Consider the following 18,031-nt stretch of genomic DNA (forward strand, 5'->3'; position numbering starts at 1 on the left):
ATGAGGTGGCGACTTGTCCAGGGTGTACCCTGCCTTCCGCCCGATTGTAGCTGAGATAGGCGCCAGCGCCCCCCGCGACCCCAAAAAGGAATAAGCGGTAGAAAATGGATGGATGGATATATATATATATATATATATATATATATATATATATATATATATATATATATATATATATATACATATATATATATTAGGGATGCACCGAAATGAAAATTTGTGGCCGAAGCCGAATAAAATTTAAACGCTTGGCCGAAGGCCGAATACCGAATAATGAATGCAGTTTTTCATAATTTTTTAAATATTGCATAAATAGCCTAGAATAAATATTTAGACATGTTTTTCAAATAAAGTATTTTTTTATTGAATATTGACATTTTTTTAATATTCCAGTAGTCTTTGCTTTTCAAAAAAAGCACAAAGTTTTTCATTTATATTAGGCCTTCAAACAAAACATGCATTCCAAAAAGTGCATTAAAGTGGATAAACCCACAACAAATGAATTATTGTCCTTTTGGCAAAAGTCTGCTTAGCCACAGTAGATATGCTAATAATGTAAACAGAAGGCTCAAGTAAATCTCAATTAAGTGTGTGCTTGTAACCTCATACACTTATACAGGTAGCCTACACAACAGGCTAATAATGTAAACAGAGGCCCCACTAAATCTCAATAAGTGTGTGCTTGTAACCTCATACACTTATACAGGTACACAACATATCCCAACGTCCCCGCGTCACTGCACGTTGGTTGATTACGTCACCGCGTCAAAAAAATTGCGTCACACACCACTATTCGGCCTTTTTTAAATCATTCCACCGAAGGCCGAATGTGGCTTTTCTTGGCATATTCGGCCGAATATATTCGGTTACCGATTAATCGGTGCATCCTTAATATAAATATATATATATATACACACACACATATACATTAATATATACATATACAGAACAGGCAACATGTTTGGACACACTTTCTCCTCATTTAATGTGTTTTACCTTTATTTTCATGACGCTGAAGGCATCCAAACTATGAATGAGCACATGTGGAGTTATGTACCGTACAAAAAAGGGTGAAATACCTTCAAGCACACCTGTGAAGTGAAAACCATTTCAGGTGACTCCCTTTTAAAGCTCATGGAGAGAATGCCAGGAGTGTGCAAAACAGTAATCAGAGCAAAGTGTGGCTATTTTGAAGAAACTAGAATATCAATCAATCAATCAATGTTTACTTATATAGCCCTAAATCACTAGTGTCTCAAAGGGCTGCACAAACCACTACGACATCCTCGGTAGGCCCACATAAGGGCAAGGAAAACTCACACCCAGTGGGATATAAAACATGTTTTCAGTTATTTCACATATTTTTTTGGGGTTAAGTACGTATCTCCACATGTGTTCATTCATAGTTTTGATGTGACCATCGACAATGTAAATTGTCATGAAAATAAAGAAAACACAATGAATGAGAAGGTGTGTCCAAACTTTTGGCCTGTATTGTGTGTGTATGTATATATATTAGGGGTGTAACGGTACACAAAAATTTCGGTTCGGTACGTACCTCGGTTCGGTTCATTTTCGGTACAGTAAGAAAACATACATTTTTTGGTTATTTATTTACCAAATTTGTAAACAATGGCTTTATCCTTTTAACATTGGGAACACTATAATAATTCTGCCCACGTTAATCCACATTAAACTGCCTCAAGTTGTTGCTTTGATTAAATAAAATAAAAAAAACCTTTCTTCTACATATAAAAAGTGCAACATTAAACAGTTTCCATTGAAACTGTTTGATGTCAACTCATCATGCTTAATCTATTACAGCATTTGGAAAGCCTGTAGTTGACTTTTATTATGTAAATGTTGTATTTTTATCAACATGTGATAGCAGGGACCCTGCTATTCAAAACTAGGCTGCTACATTACTAATGATTCATGTATAGCTGAAAAATAGTACAATTGCAATAGGAGAGACTATTCATCCCTGAACACAATGGAATTAAATGTAATAACACACAGACAGGGCTTTGCTGCCCCAAACACACACACACACAGCAAAATGAGCTAACGTTACGCTAAAAGCTAATTAGCCTTCATCTCAAGCCTATACTGTGAGATAGCTGAGCTGCAGTTGAAGTTTCTAGAAGGTCAACGGGCTCATAGTGATGTTAGTAATAGTTGTGACTGGGAACTGTTTAGTATAATTCGGGTAGAGTCCGCTGCTCCCCTGCTAAACGAATATCTGCTCGACGCTAAAGCATGGACTACATCGCTCTGAATACGCACTGCTGATTGGCTTTGTATGTAACCAATCAGATGGTTGTGTGGGCGGGATAAATGAGGCAGGGACAGAGGCAGAAAGCAGACAGCTTGTGAAGACTTCTGCTTCCGAACTCGTTCAGTACGCCCGCGTGCCGAACCGAAACCCCCGTACCGAAACGGTTCGATACAAATGCACGTACCGTTACACCCCTAATATATATATATATATATATATATATATATATATATATATATATATATATATATATATATATATATATATATATATATATATATGTATATATATATATATATATATATATATATGTAGCTTTGAAGGAGAAATACGCACTGCTGATTGGCTTTGTATGTAACCAATCAGATGGTTGTGTGGGCGGGACAATGAGGCAGAGACAGAGGCAGAAAGCAGAGCAGCTTGTGAAGACTTCTGCTTCCGAACTCGTTCGGTACGCCCGCGTGCCGAACCGAAACCCCCGTACCGAAACGGTTCGATACAAATACACGTACTGTTACACCCCTAATATATATATATATATATATATATATATATATATATATATATATATATATATAAATATACATATATGTAGCTTTGAAGGAGAAAATTACTTTGGCTGTGTAGCTTGTTGTATCGTTTGCTCCAATTGTTGATAGCTGCCTCTGTAGCTAAGCAACTTGTAGTTTACCTTACTACATTTTCCAAATAGCTTTCCTACTACCTTTGGGGAAAATACGTGACAAAAACTATTTGACGGATATGAATTATTTCATGTTTAACAAAGACTTAATTAATCTAAATTACTACGAACAAAAGCCAGTAAGATTGTGTTCCCTAAAAGTCACAGTGGAAGGAGATCGCTACCATGGAAACACAAGGGTAAACAAGCCCTGCCTAACAAAGCAGGAGCCTATCAGTGTCGCACGGAACACTGCAGCTTTTGGCGAGGGCAATATTCAGGTTTCACTCTTAAACAGCACCTTTTGCTATCATGCCCTGGAGCAGGGGTAGGGAACCTATGGCTCGGGAGCCAGATGTGGCTCTTTTGATGACTGCATCCGGCTCTCAGGTAAATTTGAGCTGACTCTGCTTTACACGATAAATAATGAATAATTCCACTTGTAATCAGTGTTAAAAATGATGTTCAAAATATAAAACATCCTCGTGCATTTTTAATCCATCCATCCGTTTCCTACCGCACCTGATCAAGAAGTTGCGTTGATGGTAAGAAGTTATTTATTTATTATTGGTTAGTGTGGGGCTTGCCCTCCTGGGGGTTCTTCAGACCACCAAGAACCGACATGAGACCCTGTTTCAGGGTTACTGTATTGTTTAATTTTTCAATAAGTCTCTCAGTTGCTTTCCAGCAATTGTCTTTTTCTCTTTCGTTCTCGCTCGCGCTCTGGCTCCAGCACCAACCCCGTCTCTCCTCCTGGCTGCTGCTTATAACATAGCGACTGGTGATTAGGTAACAAGGCCCATGTGGGCCGTCTACGCACCTGTCGCTGATTTCGAGGCCGGTCCTGGCAACACCCCGCTTTGCTGCAGGCCCGCAGGCCACGCCCCCTCCACAGTTAGCTTCAGAATAACAATGTTATCACAAAGAATAAGAGACCTATTGTACTCTAAAAATGTTAGTCTTACTTAAAAATGCACGCGTTTAGTTGTGTTCAGGGTTAAAAAAAATATTATACGGCTATTACGGAAATACATTTTAAAATATTTGGCTTCTTGGCTCTCTCGGCCAAAAAGGTTCCCGACCCCTGTCCTAGGGGATATGCTGTACATTAGTGTATGCGATATTGTCATTTTTTCCGTAAGTAAGCTGTTACGCGCATGGCAGGACCTAGGTTCCCGACACCTGCCCTGGAGTATCCCATTGCAATTAATTAACGGTTAGCTTGTGTAATATTGTTGATTAACACATGGTATTAGTTTAGTGGCAATAGGATATGGCCTTTTTTTAATATCGCGATATTTTTAGGCCATATCGCGATACATGATATATATTACGATATTTTGTCTTGGCCTTGAATGAACACTCGATGCATATAATCACAGCAATATGATGATTCTATGTGTCTACATTCAAACATTCTTCTTCATACTGCATTCATATTTGCTACTTTTAACTTTCATGCAGAGAGGGAAATCACAACTAAGTCAATTAACCAAAAGTGTATTTATTAAAGTTATTAAGCAATGGCACAAACATTCAAGTCATTTCCAAAACATAAATTGCAAGATTTTCAGAGACATTTTAAGTGTCAAAAAAAATGAGCTGCATAATAGGAAATCAAATAGTATTCGTCCTTCACTATGTGGTATGTTACCCAGAACCAAATACCTCTGACCTTTCAAAGTCACCGGCTGGGTGATTTCTGCAGGTTTGAGGAAGAAGAAAAAGTTTTGTGTCTCCATTCATTCTAAGCAAACCAGTATAGTTGTTAGAAATAACATTTTTTGGGTATCTTTTGAACGCCCAGTTGACAAATTAGTATTAGATTCCGTGCTGATTTTCTAAGTTTACTCCCAGACAAATAGATAATGATGCGTACATCATTTTTTGGTGATAGCATTATTGTAACAAAGAAACACCAAATATATAAAAACAATATAAGATTTTAATGTATTTGTATTGGATTGAACTAAATAAGTATTTGATGCAAAGCGGAGTAAGAACAACATATAATAATAAATGATGAAATCACCAGACTTGGACGATTTTCATCTAGATGTTTAATTTTGTAGAATAAAAGCAGATAGACAGACATGACACAAAACTATAGTAATTTCAAATGGCAACTTTCTGGCTTTAAGAATCACTACAAGAAGGGTGCGAGCCAGAGAGTGCAGTGCACAACTGGGCCCACAACAAGGAGATGAAGCAGAAGAACGAGGACGATACAGCCTGTGGCGACGCCGACAACGAGTAAGATGAAGAAATACGCTTGTAAGTTCCAAGCCGCAGCTGCGATTGGACCTGGATAGCCTCCAGAAAGAAGTAGTGGTAGTTAGAAAAATAGTGACAGAGAATAGAACAAGGACGGACAATTCAACCCTTAACTCAACAATGAGTAGACGAGTGTTATGTGTGTGTATATGTGTAAATAAATGAACACTGAAATTCAATTAAGAAATTCAAGGGACGGCGTGGCAGAGTGGCCGTGCGCAACCCGAGGATCTCTGGTTCAATCCCCACCTAGTACCAACCTCGTCACGTCCGTTGTGTCCTGAGCAAGACACCTCACCCTTGCTCCTGATGGGTGCTGGTTAGCGCCTTGCATGGCAGCTCCCTCCATCAGTGTGCGAATGTGTGTGTGAATGGGTAAATGTGGAAGTAGTGTCAAAGTGCTTTGAGTACCTTGAAGGTAGAAAAAGCGCTATACAAGTACAACCCATTTATTTATTATTATTATACAACAAATGAAGAATAAAAATAGTAGAGTAACATACATTTTTAGATCAAATTATGGAATCACTGAATTCTGAAAAAACCATCAAGGATTACCCATGTCCATTTTAATTTCCAAAGCTAACACCTGCATCCCATTGAATGTGTTTATTAATTTGCAGTTAATAAGTAGTGTTTACACCTTGGAGAGCTGTTGCACCAGATGGGTTGACATGAGTCATTGCTCCTACACAAGATATGTTAATTGAAACAACGAAGAAGATTATCAAATTTCTTCAAGAAGGTAAATAACAACGCAATGTTGTAAACTGTATTGATTATTTAGTCTGCTGTGTCTAAAGTCTAGACTAAGTACTGTACACAAAAGGTTTGTAAAAGGCCAGAATACTGGTAGACCAAGGAAAACATCAAAGTGTCAAGGCAGAATATTTAAAGAAATGTCTTGAAAACAGAAACTGTACACCAAAACAAATGGGTGGGACCTGGAGCGGGATAGCTCGGTTGGTAGAGCGGCCGTGAGGGTTGCAGGTTCGATTCCCGCTTCTGCCACCCTAGTCACTGCCGTTGTGCCCTTGGGCAAGACACTTTACCCACCTGCTCCCAGTGCCACCCACACTGCTTTAAATGTAACTTAGATATTGGGTTTCACTATGTAAAGCGCTTTGAGTCACTAAAGAAAAGCGCTATATAAAATGTAATTCACTAATTCACAAAGGTTATGAAATTCTCTTCATTCTCTAGCGAGTGACTTTTCAAATGATGCTACATATTAGCAGTAATGCTACTTTATATAGCAACGCTTTTGGCCCACACTTGACAAATTACGGTTGTCTGTTCGACATATTCCCGCTTGAAGCCAAACCGCTGCCAGACGATGGAAACGCTGCTTTTTTTAATTGGGAATTAAGTCTTCCTTCATTTGTTACATGATCCGCACCTTCTTTCTCTCGTGCGGCTACGTTAGCCGCTAACATTAACCACGCCGCTACTTCTCTGCAGGGCGAGGGCGTGCGTGTATGTGACAGTTTGTGACGTATGTAAGAATGTGCGCCTGCTTGTCTGTGAGGAGACACAGGAAAGAGCCTGAAGTGTACGCCCGCAGCTAAAAGTCCTGCGTGAGAACGTGAGGGTTTCCCACACATTCATTTATTTGTGGCGGCCCGCCACGAAATAATTACTGCCGCCACAAATAAAAATCCCCCCCAAAATGTTTTATATATATATATATATATATATATATATATATATATATATATATATATATATATATATATATATATATATATATACATATATATATACATATATATATATATGTATATATATATATATGTATATATATATATATATACATATGTATATATGTATATATATATATATATACATATATATATATATGTATATATATATATATATATATATATATATATATATACATATATATATATATATATATATATATATATATGTATATATATATATATATGTATATATATATATATATATATATATATATATATATACATATATATATACACATATATATATATATATATATATTTTTTTTTTTTTCCGGCTTTTGACTCGCTCGACCGCTCATAAAAGCAATGGGACTTTGTCTGTGAATGTAGCTTGTAGTTACATATTATATAAATGTGTGAATATAAGTATTTGTATAAATATGTACATGAAGTGTTTTAATCATATTCTAACTCCGCGTTCTTCTTGGTCATCGTCACTGCCGCTGGACTCTCACTATTATGTTAGATCCACTATGGACTGGACTCTCACTATTATGTTGGATCCACTATGGACTGGACTCTCTCACTATTATGTTAGATCCACTATGGACTGGACTCTCACTATTATGTTAGATCCACTTTGGACTGGACTCTCACTATTATGTTAGATCCACTATGGACTGGACTCTCACACTATTATGTTAGATCCACTATGGACTGGACTCTCACTATTATGTTAGATCCACTATTGACTGGACTCTCACTATTATGTTAGATCCACTATGGACTGGACTCTTACTATTATGTTAGATCCACTATGGACTGGACTCCCACTATTATGTTAGATCCACTATGGACTGGACTCTCACAATATTATGTTAAACCCACTATGGGCTGGACTCTCACTATTATGTTAGATCCACTATGGACTGGACTCTCTCACTATTATGTTAGATCCACTATAAACTGGACTCTCACACTATTATGTTAGATCCACTTTGGACTGGACTCTCACTATTATGTTAGATCCACTATGGACTGGACTCCCACTATTATGTTAGATCCACTATGGACTGGACTCCTACTATTATGTTAGATTCACTATGGACTGGACTCTCACTATTATGTTAGATCCACTATGGACTAGACTCTCACTATTATGTTAGATCCACTATGGACTGGACTCTCACTATTATGTTAGGTCCACTATGGACTGGACTTTCACAATATATTGCTAGATCCACTATGGACTTGACTCTCGCTATTATTAGATCAACTATGGACTGGACTCTCACTATTATGTTAGATCCACTATGGACTGGAGTCCAACTATTATGTTAGATCCACTATGGACTGGACTGTCACTATTATATTCGATCCACTATGGACTGGACTGTCACTATTATATTCGATCCACTATGGACTGGACTCTCACTATTATGTTAGATCCACTATGGACTGGACTCTTTCACTATTATATTAGATCCACTATGGACTGGACTCTCACTATTATGTTAGATCCACTATGGACTGGACTCTCTCACTATTATGTTAGATCCACTATAAACTGGACTCTCACACTATTATGTTAGATCCACTTTGGACTGGACTCTCACTATTATGTTAGATCCACTATGGACTGGACTCCCATTATTATGTTAGATCCACTATGGACTGGACTCCCACTATTATGTTAGATTCACTATGGACTGGACTCTCACTATTATATTAGATCCACTATGGACTAGACTCTCACTATTATGTTAGATCCACTATGGACTGGACTCTCACTATTATGTTAGATCCACTATGGACTGGACTTTCACAATATATTGTTAGATCCACTATGGACTTGACTCTCGCTAGTATTAGATCAACTATGGACTGGACTCTCACTATTATGTTATATCCACTATGGACTGGAGTCCAACTATTATGTTAGATCCACTATGGACTGGACTTTCACAATATCATGTTGGATCCACTATGGACTGGACTTTTACAATATTAGCTTGGATCCACTATGGACTGGACTCTCACTATTATGTTGGATCCACTATGGACTGGACTTTTACAATATTAGCTTGGATCCACTATGGACTGGACTCTCACGATTATGTTAGATCCACTATGGACTGGACTCTCACTTTTATGTTGGATCCAATATGGACTGGACTCTCACAATATAATGTTAGATCCACTGTGGACTTGACTCTCACTATTATTAGATCCACTATGGACTGGACTCTCACCATTATGTTGGATCCACTATGGACTGGACTCTCTCACTATTATGTTAGATCCACTATGGACTGGACTCTCACTATTATGTTAGATCCACTTTGGACTGGACTCTCACTATTATGTTAGATCCACTTTGGACTGGACTCTCACTATTATGTTAGATCCACTATGGACTGGACTCTCACACTATTATGTTAGATCCACTATGGACTGGACTCTTACTATTATGTTAGATCCACTATGGACTGGACTCTCACTATTATGTTAGATCCACTATTGACTGGACTCTCACTATTATGTTAGATCCACTATGGACTGGACTCTTACTATTATGTTAGATCCACTATGGACTGGACTCCCAATATTATGTTAGATCCACTATGGACTGGACTCTCACAATATTATGTTAAACCCACTATGGGCTGGACTCTCACTATTATGTTAGATCCACTATGGACTGGACTCTCTCACTATTATGTTAGATCCACTATAAACTGGACTCTCACACTATTATGTTAGATCCACTTTGGACTGGACTCTCACTATTATGTTAGATCCACTATGGACTGGACTCCCACTATTATGTTAGATCCACTATGGACTGGACTCCTACTATTATGTTAGATTCACTATGGACTGGACTCTCACTATTATGTTAGATCCACTATGGACTAGACTCTCACTATTATGTTAGATCCACTATGGACTGGACTCTCACTATTATGTTAGATCCACTATGGACTGGACTTTCACAATATATTGTTAGATCCACTATGGACTTGACTCTCGCTATTATTAGATCAACTATGGACTGGACTCTCACTATTATGTTAGATCCACTATGGACTGGTCTCTCACTATTATGTTAGATCCACTATGGACTGGAGTCCAACTATTATGTTAGATCCACTATGGACTGGACTGTCACTATTATATTCGATCCACTATGGACTGGACTCTCACTATTATGTTAGATCCACTATGGACTGGACTCTTTCACTATTATATTAGATCCACTATGGACTGGACTCTCACTATTATGTTAGATCCACTATGGACTGGACTCTCTCACTATTATGTTAGATCCACTATAAACTGGACTCTCACACTATTATGTTAGATCCACTTTGGACTGGACTCTCACTATTATGTTAGATCCACTATGGACTGGACTCCCACTATTATGTTAGATCCACTATGGACTGGACTCCCACTATTATGTTAGATTCACTATGGACTGGACTCTCACTATTATATTAGATCCACTATGGACTAGACTCTCACTATTATGTTAGATCCACTATGGACTGGACTCTCACTATTATGTTAGATCCACTATGGACTGGACTTTCACAATATATTGTTAGATCCACTATGGACTTGACTCTCGCTAGTATTAGATCAACTATGGACTGGACTCTCACTATTATGTTATATCCACTATGGACTGGAGTCCAACTACTATGTTAGATCCACTATGGACTGGACTTTCACAATATCATGTTGGATCCACTATGGACTGGACTTTTACAATATTAGCTTGGATCCACTATGGACTGGACTCTCACTATTATGTTGGATCCACTATGGACTGGACTTTTACAATATTAGCTTGGATCCACTATGGACTGGACTCTCACGATTATGTTAGATCCACTATGGACTGGACTCTCACTATTATGTTGGATCCAATATGGACTGGACTCTCACAATATAATGTTAGATCCACTGTGGACTTGACTCTCACTATTATTAGATCCGCTATGGACTGGACTCTCACTATTATGTTAGATCCACTATGGACTGAACTCCAACTATTATGTTAGATCTACCATGGACTCGACTTTCACAATATCATGTTAGATCCACTATGGACTGGACTTTTACAATATTATCTTAGATCCACTATGTACTGGACTCTCACTATTATGTTAGATCCACTATGGACTGGACTTTTACAATATTATCTTAGATCCACTATGGACTGGACTCTCACTATTATGTTAGATCCGCTATGGGCTGGACTTTCACAATATAATGTTAGATCCACTATGGACTGGACTTTCACAATATATTGTTAGATCCACTATGGACTTGACTCTCGCTATTATAAGATCAACTATGGACTGGACTCTCACTCTTATGTTATATCCACTATGGACTGGACTCCAACTATTATGTTAGATCCACTATGGACTGGAGTCCAACTATTATGTTAGATCCACTATGGACTGGACTTTTACAATATTAGCTTGGATCCACTATGGACTGGACTCTCACTATTATGTTAGATCCACTATGGACTCGAGTCCAACTATTATGTTAGATCCACTATGGACTGGACTTTCACAATATCATGTTGGATCCACTATGGACTGGACTTTTACAATATTAGCTTGGATCCACTATGGACTGGACTCTCACTATTATGTTGGATCCACTATGGACTGGACTTTTACAATATTAGCTTGGATCCACTATGGACTGGACTCTCACGATTATGTTAGATCCACTATGGACTGGACTCTCACTTTTATGTTGGATCCAATATGGACTGGACTCTCACAATATAATGTTAGATCCACTGTGGACTTGACTCTCACTATTATTAGATCCACTATGGACTGGACTCTCACTATTATGTTGGATCCACTATGGACTGGACTCTCTCACTATTATGTTAGATCCACTATGGACTGGACTCTCACTATTATGTTAGATCCACTTTGGACTGGACTCTCACTATTATGTTAGATCCACTTTGGACTGGACTCTCACTATTATGTTAGATCCACTATGGACTGGACTCTCACACTATTATGTTAGATCCACTATGGACTGGACTCTTACTATTATGTTAGATCCACTATGGACTGGACTCTCACTATTATGTTAGATCCACTATTGACTGGACTCTCACTATTATGTTAGATCCACTATGGACTGGACTCTTACTATTATGTTAGATCCACTATGGACTGGACTCCCAATATTATGTTAGATCCACTATGGACTGGACTCTCACAATATTATGTTAAACCCACTATGGGCTGGACTCTCACTATTATGTTAGATCCACTATGGACTGGACTCTCTCACTATTATGTTAGATCCACTATAAACTGGACTCTCACACTATTATGTTAGATCCACTTTGGACTGGACTCTCACTATTATGTTAGATCCAATATGGACTGGACTCTCACAATATTATGTTAGATCCACTATGGACTTGACTCTCACTATTATGTTAGATCCACTATGGACTGGACTCCCACTATTATGTTAGATTCACTATGGACTGGACTCTCACTATTATGTTAGATCCACTATGGACTGGACTCTCACTATTATGTTAGATCCACTATGGACTGGACTTTCACAATATATTGTTAGATCCACTATGGACTTGACTCTCGCTATTACTAGATCAACTATGGACTGGACTCTCACTATTATGTTAGATCCACTATGGACTGGACTCTCACTATTATGTTAGATCCACTATGGACTGGACTCTCACTATTATGTTAGATCCACTATGGACTGGACTCTCACTATTATGTTAGATCCACTATGGACTGGAGTCCAACTATTATGTTAGATCCACTATGGACTGGAGTCCAACTATTATGTTAGATCCACTATGGACTGGACTTTTACAATATTAGCTTGGATCCACTATGGACTGGACTCTCACTATTATGTTGGATCCACTATGGACTGGACTCTCACTATTATGTTAGATCCACTATGGACTGAACTCTCACTATTATGTTAGATCCACTATGGGCTGGACTTTCACTATTATGTTAGATCCACTATGGACTGGACTCTCACTATTATGTTAGATCCACTATGGACTGGACTCTCACTATTATGTTAGATCCACTATGGACTAGACTCTCACTATTATGTTAGATCCACTATGGACTGGACACCAACTATTATGTTAGATCCACTATGGACTGGTCTCTCACTATTATGTTAGATCCACTATGGGCTGGACTCTCACTATTATCTTAGATCCACTATAGACTGGACTCCAACTATTATGTTAGATCCACTATGGACTGGACTCCCACTATTATGTTAGATCCACTATGGACTGGACTCCTACTATTATGTTAGATTCACTATGGACTGGACTCTCACTATTATGTTAGATCCACTATGGACTAGACTCTCACTATTATGTTAGATCCACTATGGACTGGACTCTCACTATTATGTTAGATCCACTATGGACTGGACTTTCACAATATATTGTTAGATCCACTATGGACTTGACTCTCGCTATTATTAGATCAACTATGGACTGGACTCTCACTATTATGTTAGATCCACTATGGACTGGTCTCTCACTATTATGTTAGATCCACTATGGACTGGAGTCCAACTATTATGTTAGATCCACTATGGACTGGACTCTCACAATATTATGTTAAATCCACTATGGACTGGACTCTCACAATATTATGTTAGATCCACTATGGACCCACTCAACGTCCATTGGTTTCGGTCTCCCCTGGGTTGGGAAGTTGCCCACATATGCGGTCCTCTCCGAGGTTTCTCATAGTCATTAACATCGACGTCCCACGGGGATGAGTTTTTCCTTGCCCTTATGTGAACTCTGTACCGCTGATGTTGTTGTGGCTTGTGCAGCCCTTTGAGACACTTGTGATTTAGAGCTATATAAATAAACATTGATTGATTGATATCACAAACAAAAATCCTCTCGTATAGAGCTGAAAAACACCTGCAGCAAGTAGTAAGTTTCTAGCAGTACCTTGTCCAGGTCACCATGGGTTCGGGATAACCGTCAACTGCACAAGTCAACATGGCAGACTGGCCCAGATCTGCGGTGGCATTCACCTCCGACTGCCACACTCTGATAGTCGGGAGCACTGATTCACACAAACAGAAAGACAAATAAGGTGGATGCACGTCAAAGAAGTAGGCTGGAAAGCAGAACCCTATTTTCGACACACACACACACACACACACACACACACACACACACACACACACACACACACACAGTCCCCGAGCTCAGAAGGAGCAGCAGAGGCACATCATTAGAATGCATGCTTGGCTGTTGCCGTGGGAAACTGTTTGCACAACGATGCTGAACACATTGTCATCATCGTCAACATCCACACAGAAAGGTAGTCAGTCACACAGTGGAGAAAGGTTTCCTAACCGTTCACGATGACCTTGATGACCCGGAGATCAATCTCGCCGCGGGCCATCAGGCGTCCTTCGCAGGTGTAGGAGCCCTCGTCGGTCTTTTTTATGCCGCGGATTTGAAGGTGGTTGTTGCTCAGCACCCTAAAACGAACTGATAGGGGAGATAACAACATTGTGAGGGATAGGCTAATAACATCAACATTAAATAGAATGAATACAATAGTTTTTCTGCAGAGCTGCTGGATTTTTTTATTGTACAAACCCTGTTTCCATATGAGGTGGGAAATTGTGTAAGATGTAAATATAAACATAATACAATGATTTGCAAATCATTTTCAATACATACTAAATTGAATGCACTACAGATATTTGACGTTCAAACTGATAAGATTTATTTTATTTTTTGCAAATAAAACCTCACTTAGAATTTCACGGCTGCAACACGTGCCAAAGTAGTTGGGAAAGGGCATGTTCACCACTGTGTTACATCACCTTTTCTTTTAACAACACTCAATAAACGTTTGGGTACTGAGGAAACTAATTGTTGAAGCTTTGAAAGTGGAATTCTTTCCCATTCTTGTTTTATGTAGAGCTTCAGTCGTTCAACAGTCCGGGGTCTCCGCTGTCGTATTTTACGCTTCATAATGCGCCACACATTTTCGATGGGAGACAGGTCTGGACTGCAGGCGGGCCAGGAAAGTACCCACACTAATTTTTTTACGAAGACAAGCTGTTGTAACACCTGCTGAATGTGGTTTGGCATTGTCTTGCTGAAATAAGCAGGGGCGTCCATGAAAAAGACAGCGCTTAGATGGCAGCATATGTTGTTCCAAAACCTGTATGTACCTTTCAGCATTAATGGTGCCTTCACAGATGTGTAAGTTACCCATGCCTTGGGCACTAATGCACCCCCATACCATCACAGATGCTGCCTTTTGAACTTTGCGCCTATAACAATCTGGATGGTTCTTTTCCTCTTTGTTCCTGAGAACACAAATGTCCATTGTTTCCAAAACAATTTGAAATGTGGACTCGTCAGACCACAGAACACTTTTGCACTTTGCATCAGTTCATCTTAGATGATCTCGGGCCCAGAGAAGCTGGGGGCGTTTCTGGATGTTGTTGATAAATGGCTTTCGCTTTGCATAGTACAGCTTTAACTTGCACTTACAGATGTAGTGACCAACTGTATTTAGTGTCAGTGGTTTTTTTGAAGTGTTCCTGAGCCCATGTGGTGATATCCTTTTGAGATTGTTGTCGGTTTTTGATACAGTGCCGTCTGAGGGATTGAAGGTCAGAATCATTCAATGTTAGTGTCCGGCCATGCCGTTTACGTGGATTGGTTTCTCCAGATTCTCTGAACCTTTTGATGATATTATGGACGGTAGATGTTGAAATCCCTAAATTACTTGCAATTGCACTTTGAGAAACGTTGATCTTAAACTGTTTGACTATTTGCTGACGCAGTTGTGGACAAAGGGGTGTACCTCGCCCCATCCTTTCTTGTGAAAGACTGAGCATTTTTTGGGAAGCTGTTTTTATCCCCAATCATGGCACCCACCTGTTCCCAATTAGCCTGCACACCTGTGGGATGTTCCAAATAAGTGTTTGATGAGCATTCCTCAACTTTATCAGTATTTATTGCCACCTTTCCCAACTTCTTTGTCACGTGTTGCTGTCATCGAATTCTAAAGTTAATTATTATTTGCAAAAAAATAAAAATGTGTATCAGTTTGAACATCAAATATGTTGTCTTTGTAGCATATTCAACTGAATATGGGTTGAAAATGATTTGCAAATCATTGTATTCTGTTTATATTTACATCAAACACAATTTCCCAACTCATATGGAAACAGGGTTTGTATATATTGTATACAAACATATGCCCAAAATGTAGGAAACTTCAGCTTCACAAAGCATCTTCAGTTTGATGAAATGTTGAATTCAATCATGTGTTAATTCAAAACGTTATTGTTACAAGCCCCAAGTGAGTTTGTTATTATTCTTTGCAACAATAACACAATCCGCTCTGATATTGCTTGGGGTCCAAGGCGACTAACAGTCCCATTCAAAACCAAATTAATGTTTTTCTTGCTTATTCCGAGAATACAAGTGAGACTGAGCGAGCGCACAGCCAGTCGACAATTACTGGAATTATAAGTTGTCACCTGGTTGCGATTTTAACCAGGCAGTTTTCCTGTCCTCAAAATATTATTATTGATGACTTTTTTTTTCTTTTTCAAGCATTCCACATGAGGTGCATTGTTCCTCTTATACAGGGGTGTCAAACTCAAATACAGAGTGGGCCAAAATTTGAAAACTGAACAAAGCCGAGGGCCCAGGTTGAAAAAATTAACCTTTTAATAGGGACCCAAACAAGTTTTGCATTGAATATTGAACAAGCAAGGCTTATATAACTTTATAGTGACATGCAAAACCACGTTTCAAATAATAATAATAATTAAAAAATATCAATGGCATATCAAATACAGTTTAAATAAAAATTAAATGCCTCTTTTCGGCGATAGGGTTGATGTGGACGGGGTTGGGTGATAGCGTCCCGGGAGAGTTAGTGCTGCAAGGCGTTCTGGGTATTTGTTCTGTTGTGTTTAAGTTCTGTTACGGTGCGGCTGTTCTATCGAAATGTGTCATTCTTGTTTGGTGTGGGTTCACAGTGTGGCGCATATTTGTAACAGTGTTAAAGTTATTTATACGGCCACCCTCAGTGTGACCTCTATGGCTGTTGACCAAGTATGCCTTGCATTCACTTGTGTGTGTCTATAAGCCACATATATTATGTGACTGGGCCAGCACGCTGTTTGTATAAAAGAAAAGCGGACATGGAGACGGGTTGTAGAGAACGCCAAAGGCAGTGCCTTTAAAGCCCACCCCAAATATTGTTGTCCGGGATGAAATTCGGGAGGTGCACTGAACTTCGGGAGTCTCCCGGGAAAATCGAGAGGTTTGGCAAGTAAGAGTGTTAGCGGTGTTACAGCGGCGGGCCAGCTCTAATGTGAATTTGATATTACCTCAAGGGCCAAATGAAATTTAGCCCGCGGACCAGAGTTTGAGACCCATGCCCTTATGGATACTTGTTTTGTTTAAGGTATATTTTCGGGCAAAAGTTGTTGCGGATTTAAAATGTCCAGACAGCGTTGTGTTTGTACTATTTTTGTACAACTCATCCATCCGTCCATCTTCTTCCGCTTATCCGAGGTTGGGTCGCGGGGGCAGCAGCCTAAGCAGGGAAGCCCAGACTTCCCTCTCCCCAGCCACTTCTTCCAGCTCCTCCCCGGGGGGATCCCGAGGCGTTCCCAGGCCAGCCGGGAGACATAGTCTTCCCAACGTGTCCTAGGTCTTCCCCGTAGCCTCCTACCGGTCGGACGTTAGATGTACAAATAAACGGAATACAATGATTTGCAAATCCTTTTCAACCCATATTCAATTGAATGCACTACAAAGACAACATATTTGATGTTCAAACTCATAAACTTTATTGCAAATAATAATTGACTTAGAATTTCATGGCTGCAACACGTGCCAAAGTAGTTGGGAAAGGGCATGTTCACCACTGTGTTACATCACCTTTTCTTTTAACAACACTCAATAAATCCGGTTCTTGTTTCCGTGCTAAGTACTAGCCTTAGCTTCCCTTGCAT

At 39.1% G+C, this 18,031-nt stretch overlaps 1 protein-coding gene across 10 annotated transcripts in view; it reads right to left on the reverse strand.

Moving 5' to 3' along the window:
- The window catches only part of ncam1b (neural cell adhesion molecule 1b), a 364,821-nt gene that overhangs the window by 159,519 nt on the left and 187,271 nt on the right, over positions 1-18,031 (reverse strand). For all 10 annotated transcript variants that reach the window (XM_061878066.1, XM_061878064.1, XM_061878065.1 and 7 more), the window contains exons 5-6: positions 14,385-14,522; positions 13,971-14,088 (exon numbers count right to left, since the gene is read on the reverse strand). In XM_061878066.1, the coding sequence (XP_061734050.1) occupies positions 13,971-14,088; positions 14,385-14,522 (256 nt within the window). The remainder of the gene's footprint in view (positions 1-13,970; positions 14,089-14,384; positions 14,523-18,031) is intronic.

Source organism: Nerophis ophidion, linkage group LG18, assembly GCF_033978795.1.
Source record: "Nerophis ophidion isolate RoL-2023_Sa linkage group LG18, RoL_Noph_v1.0, whole genome shotgun sequence".
NCBI lineage: Eukaryota > Metazoa > Chordata > Actinopteri > Syngnathiformes > Syngnathidae > Nerophis > Nerophis ophidion.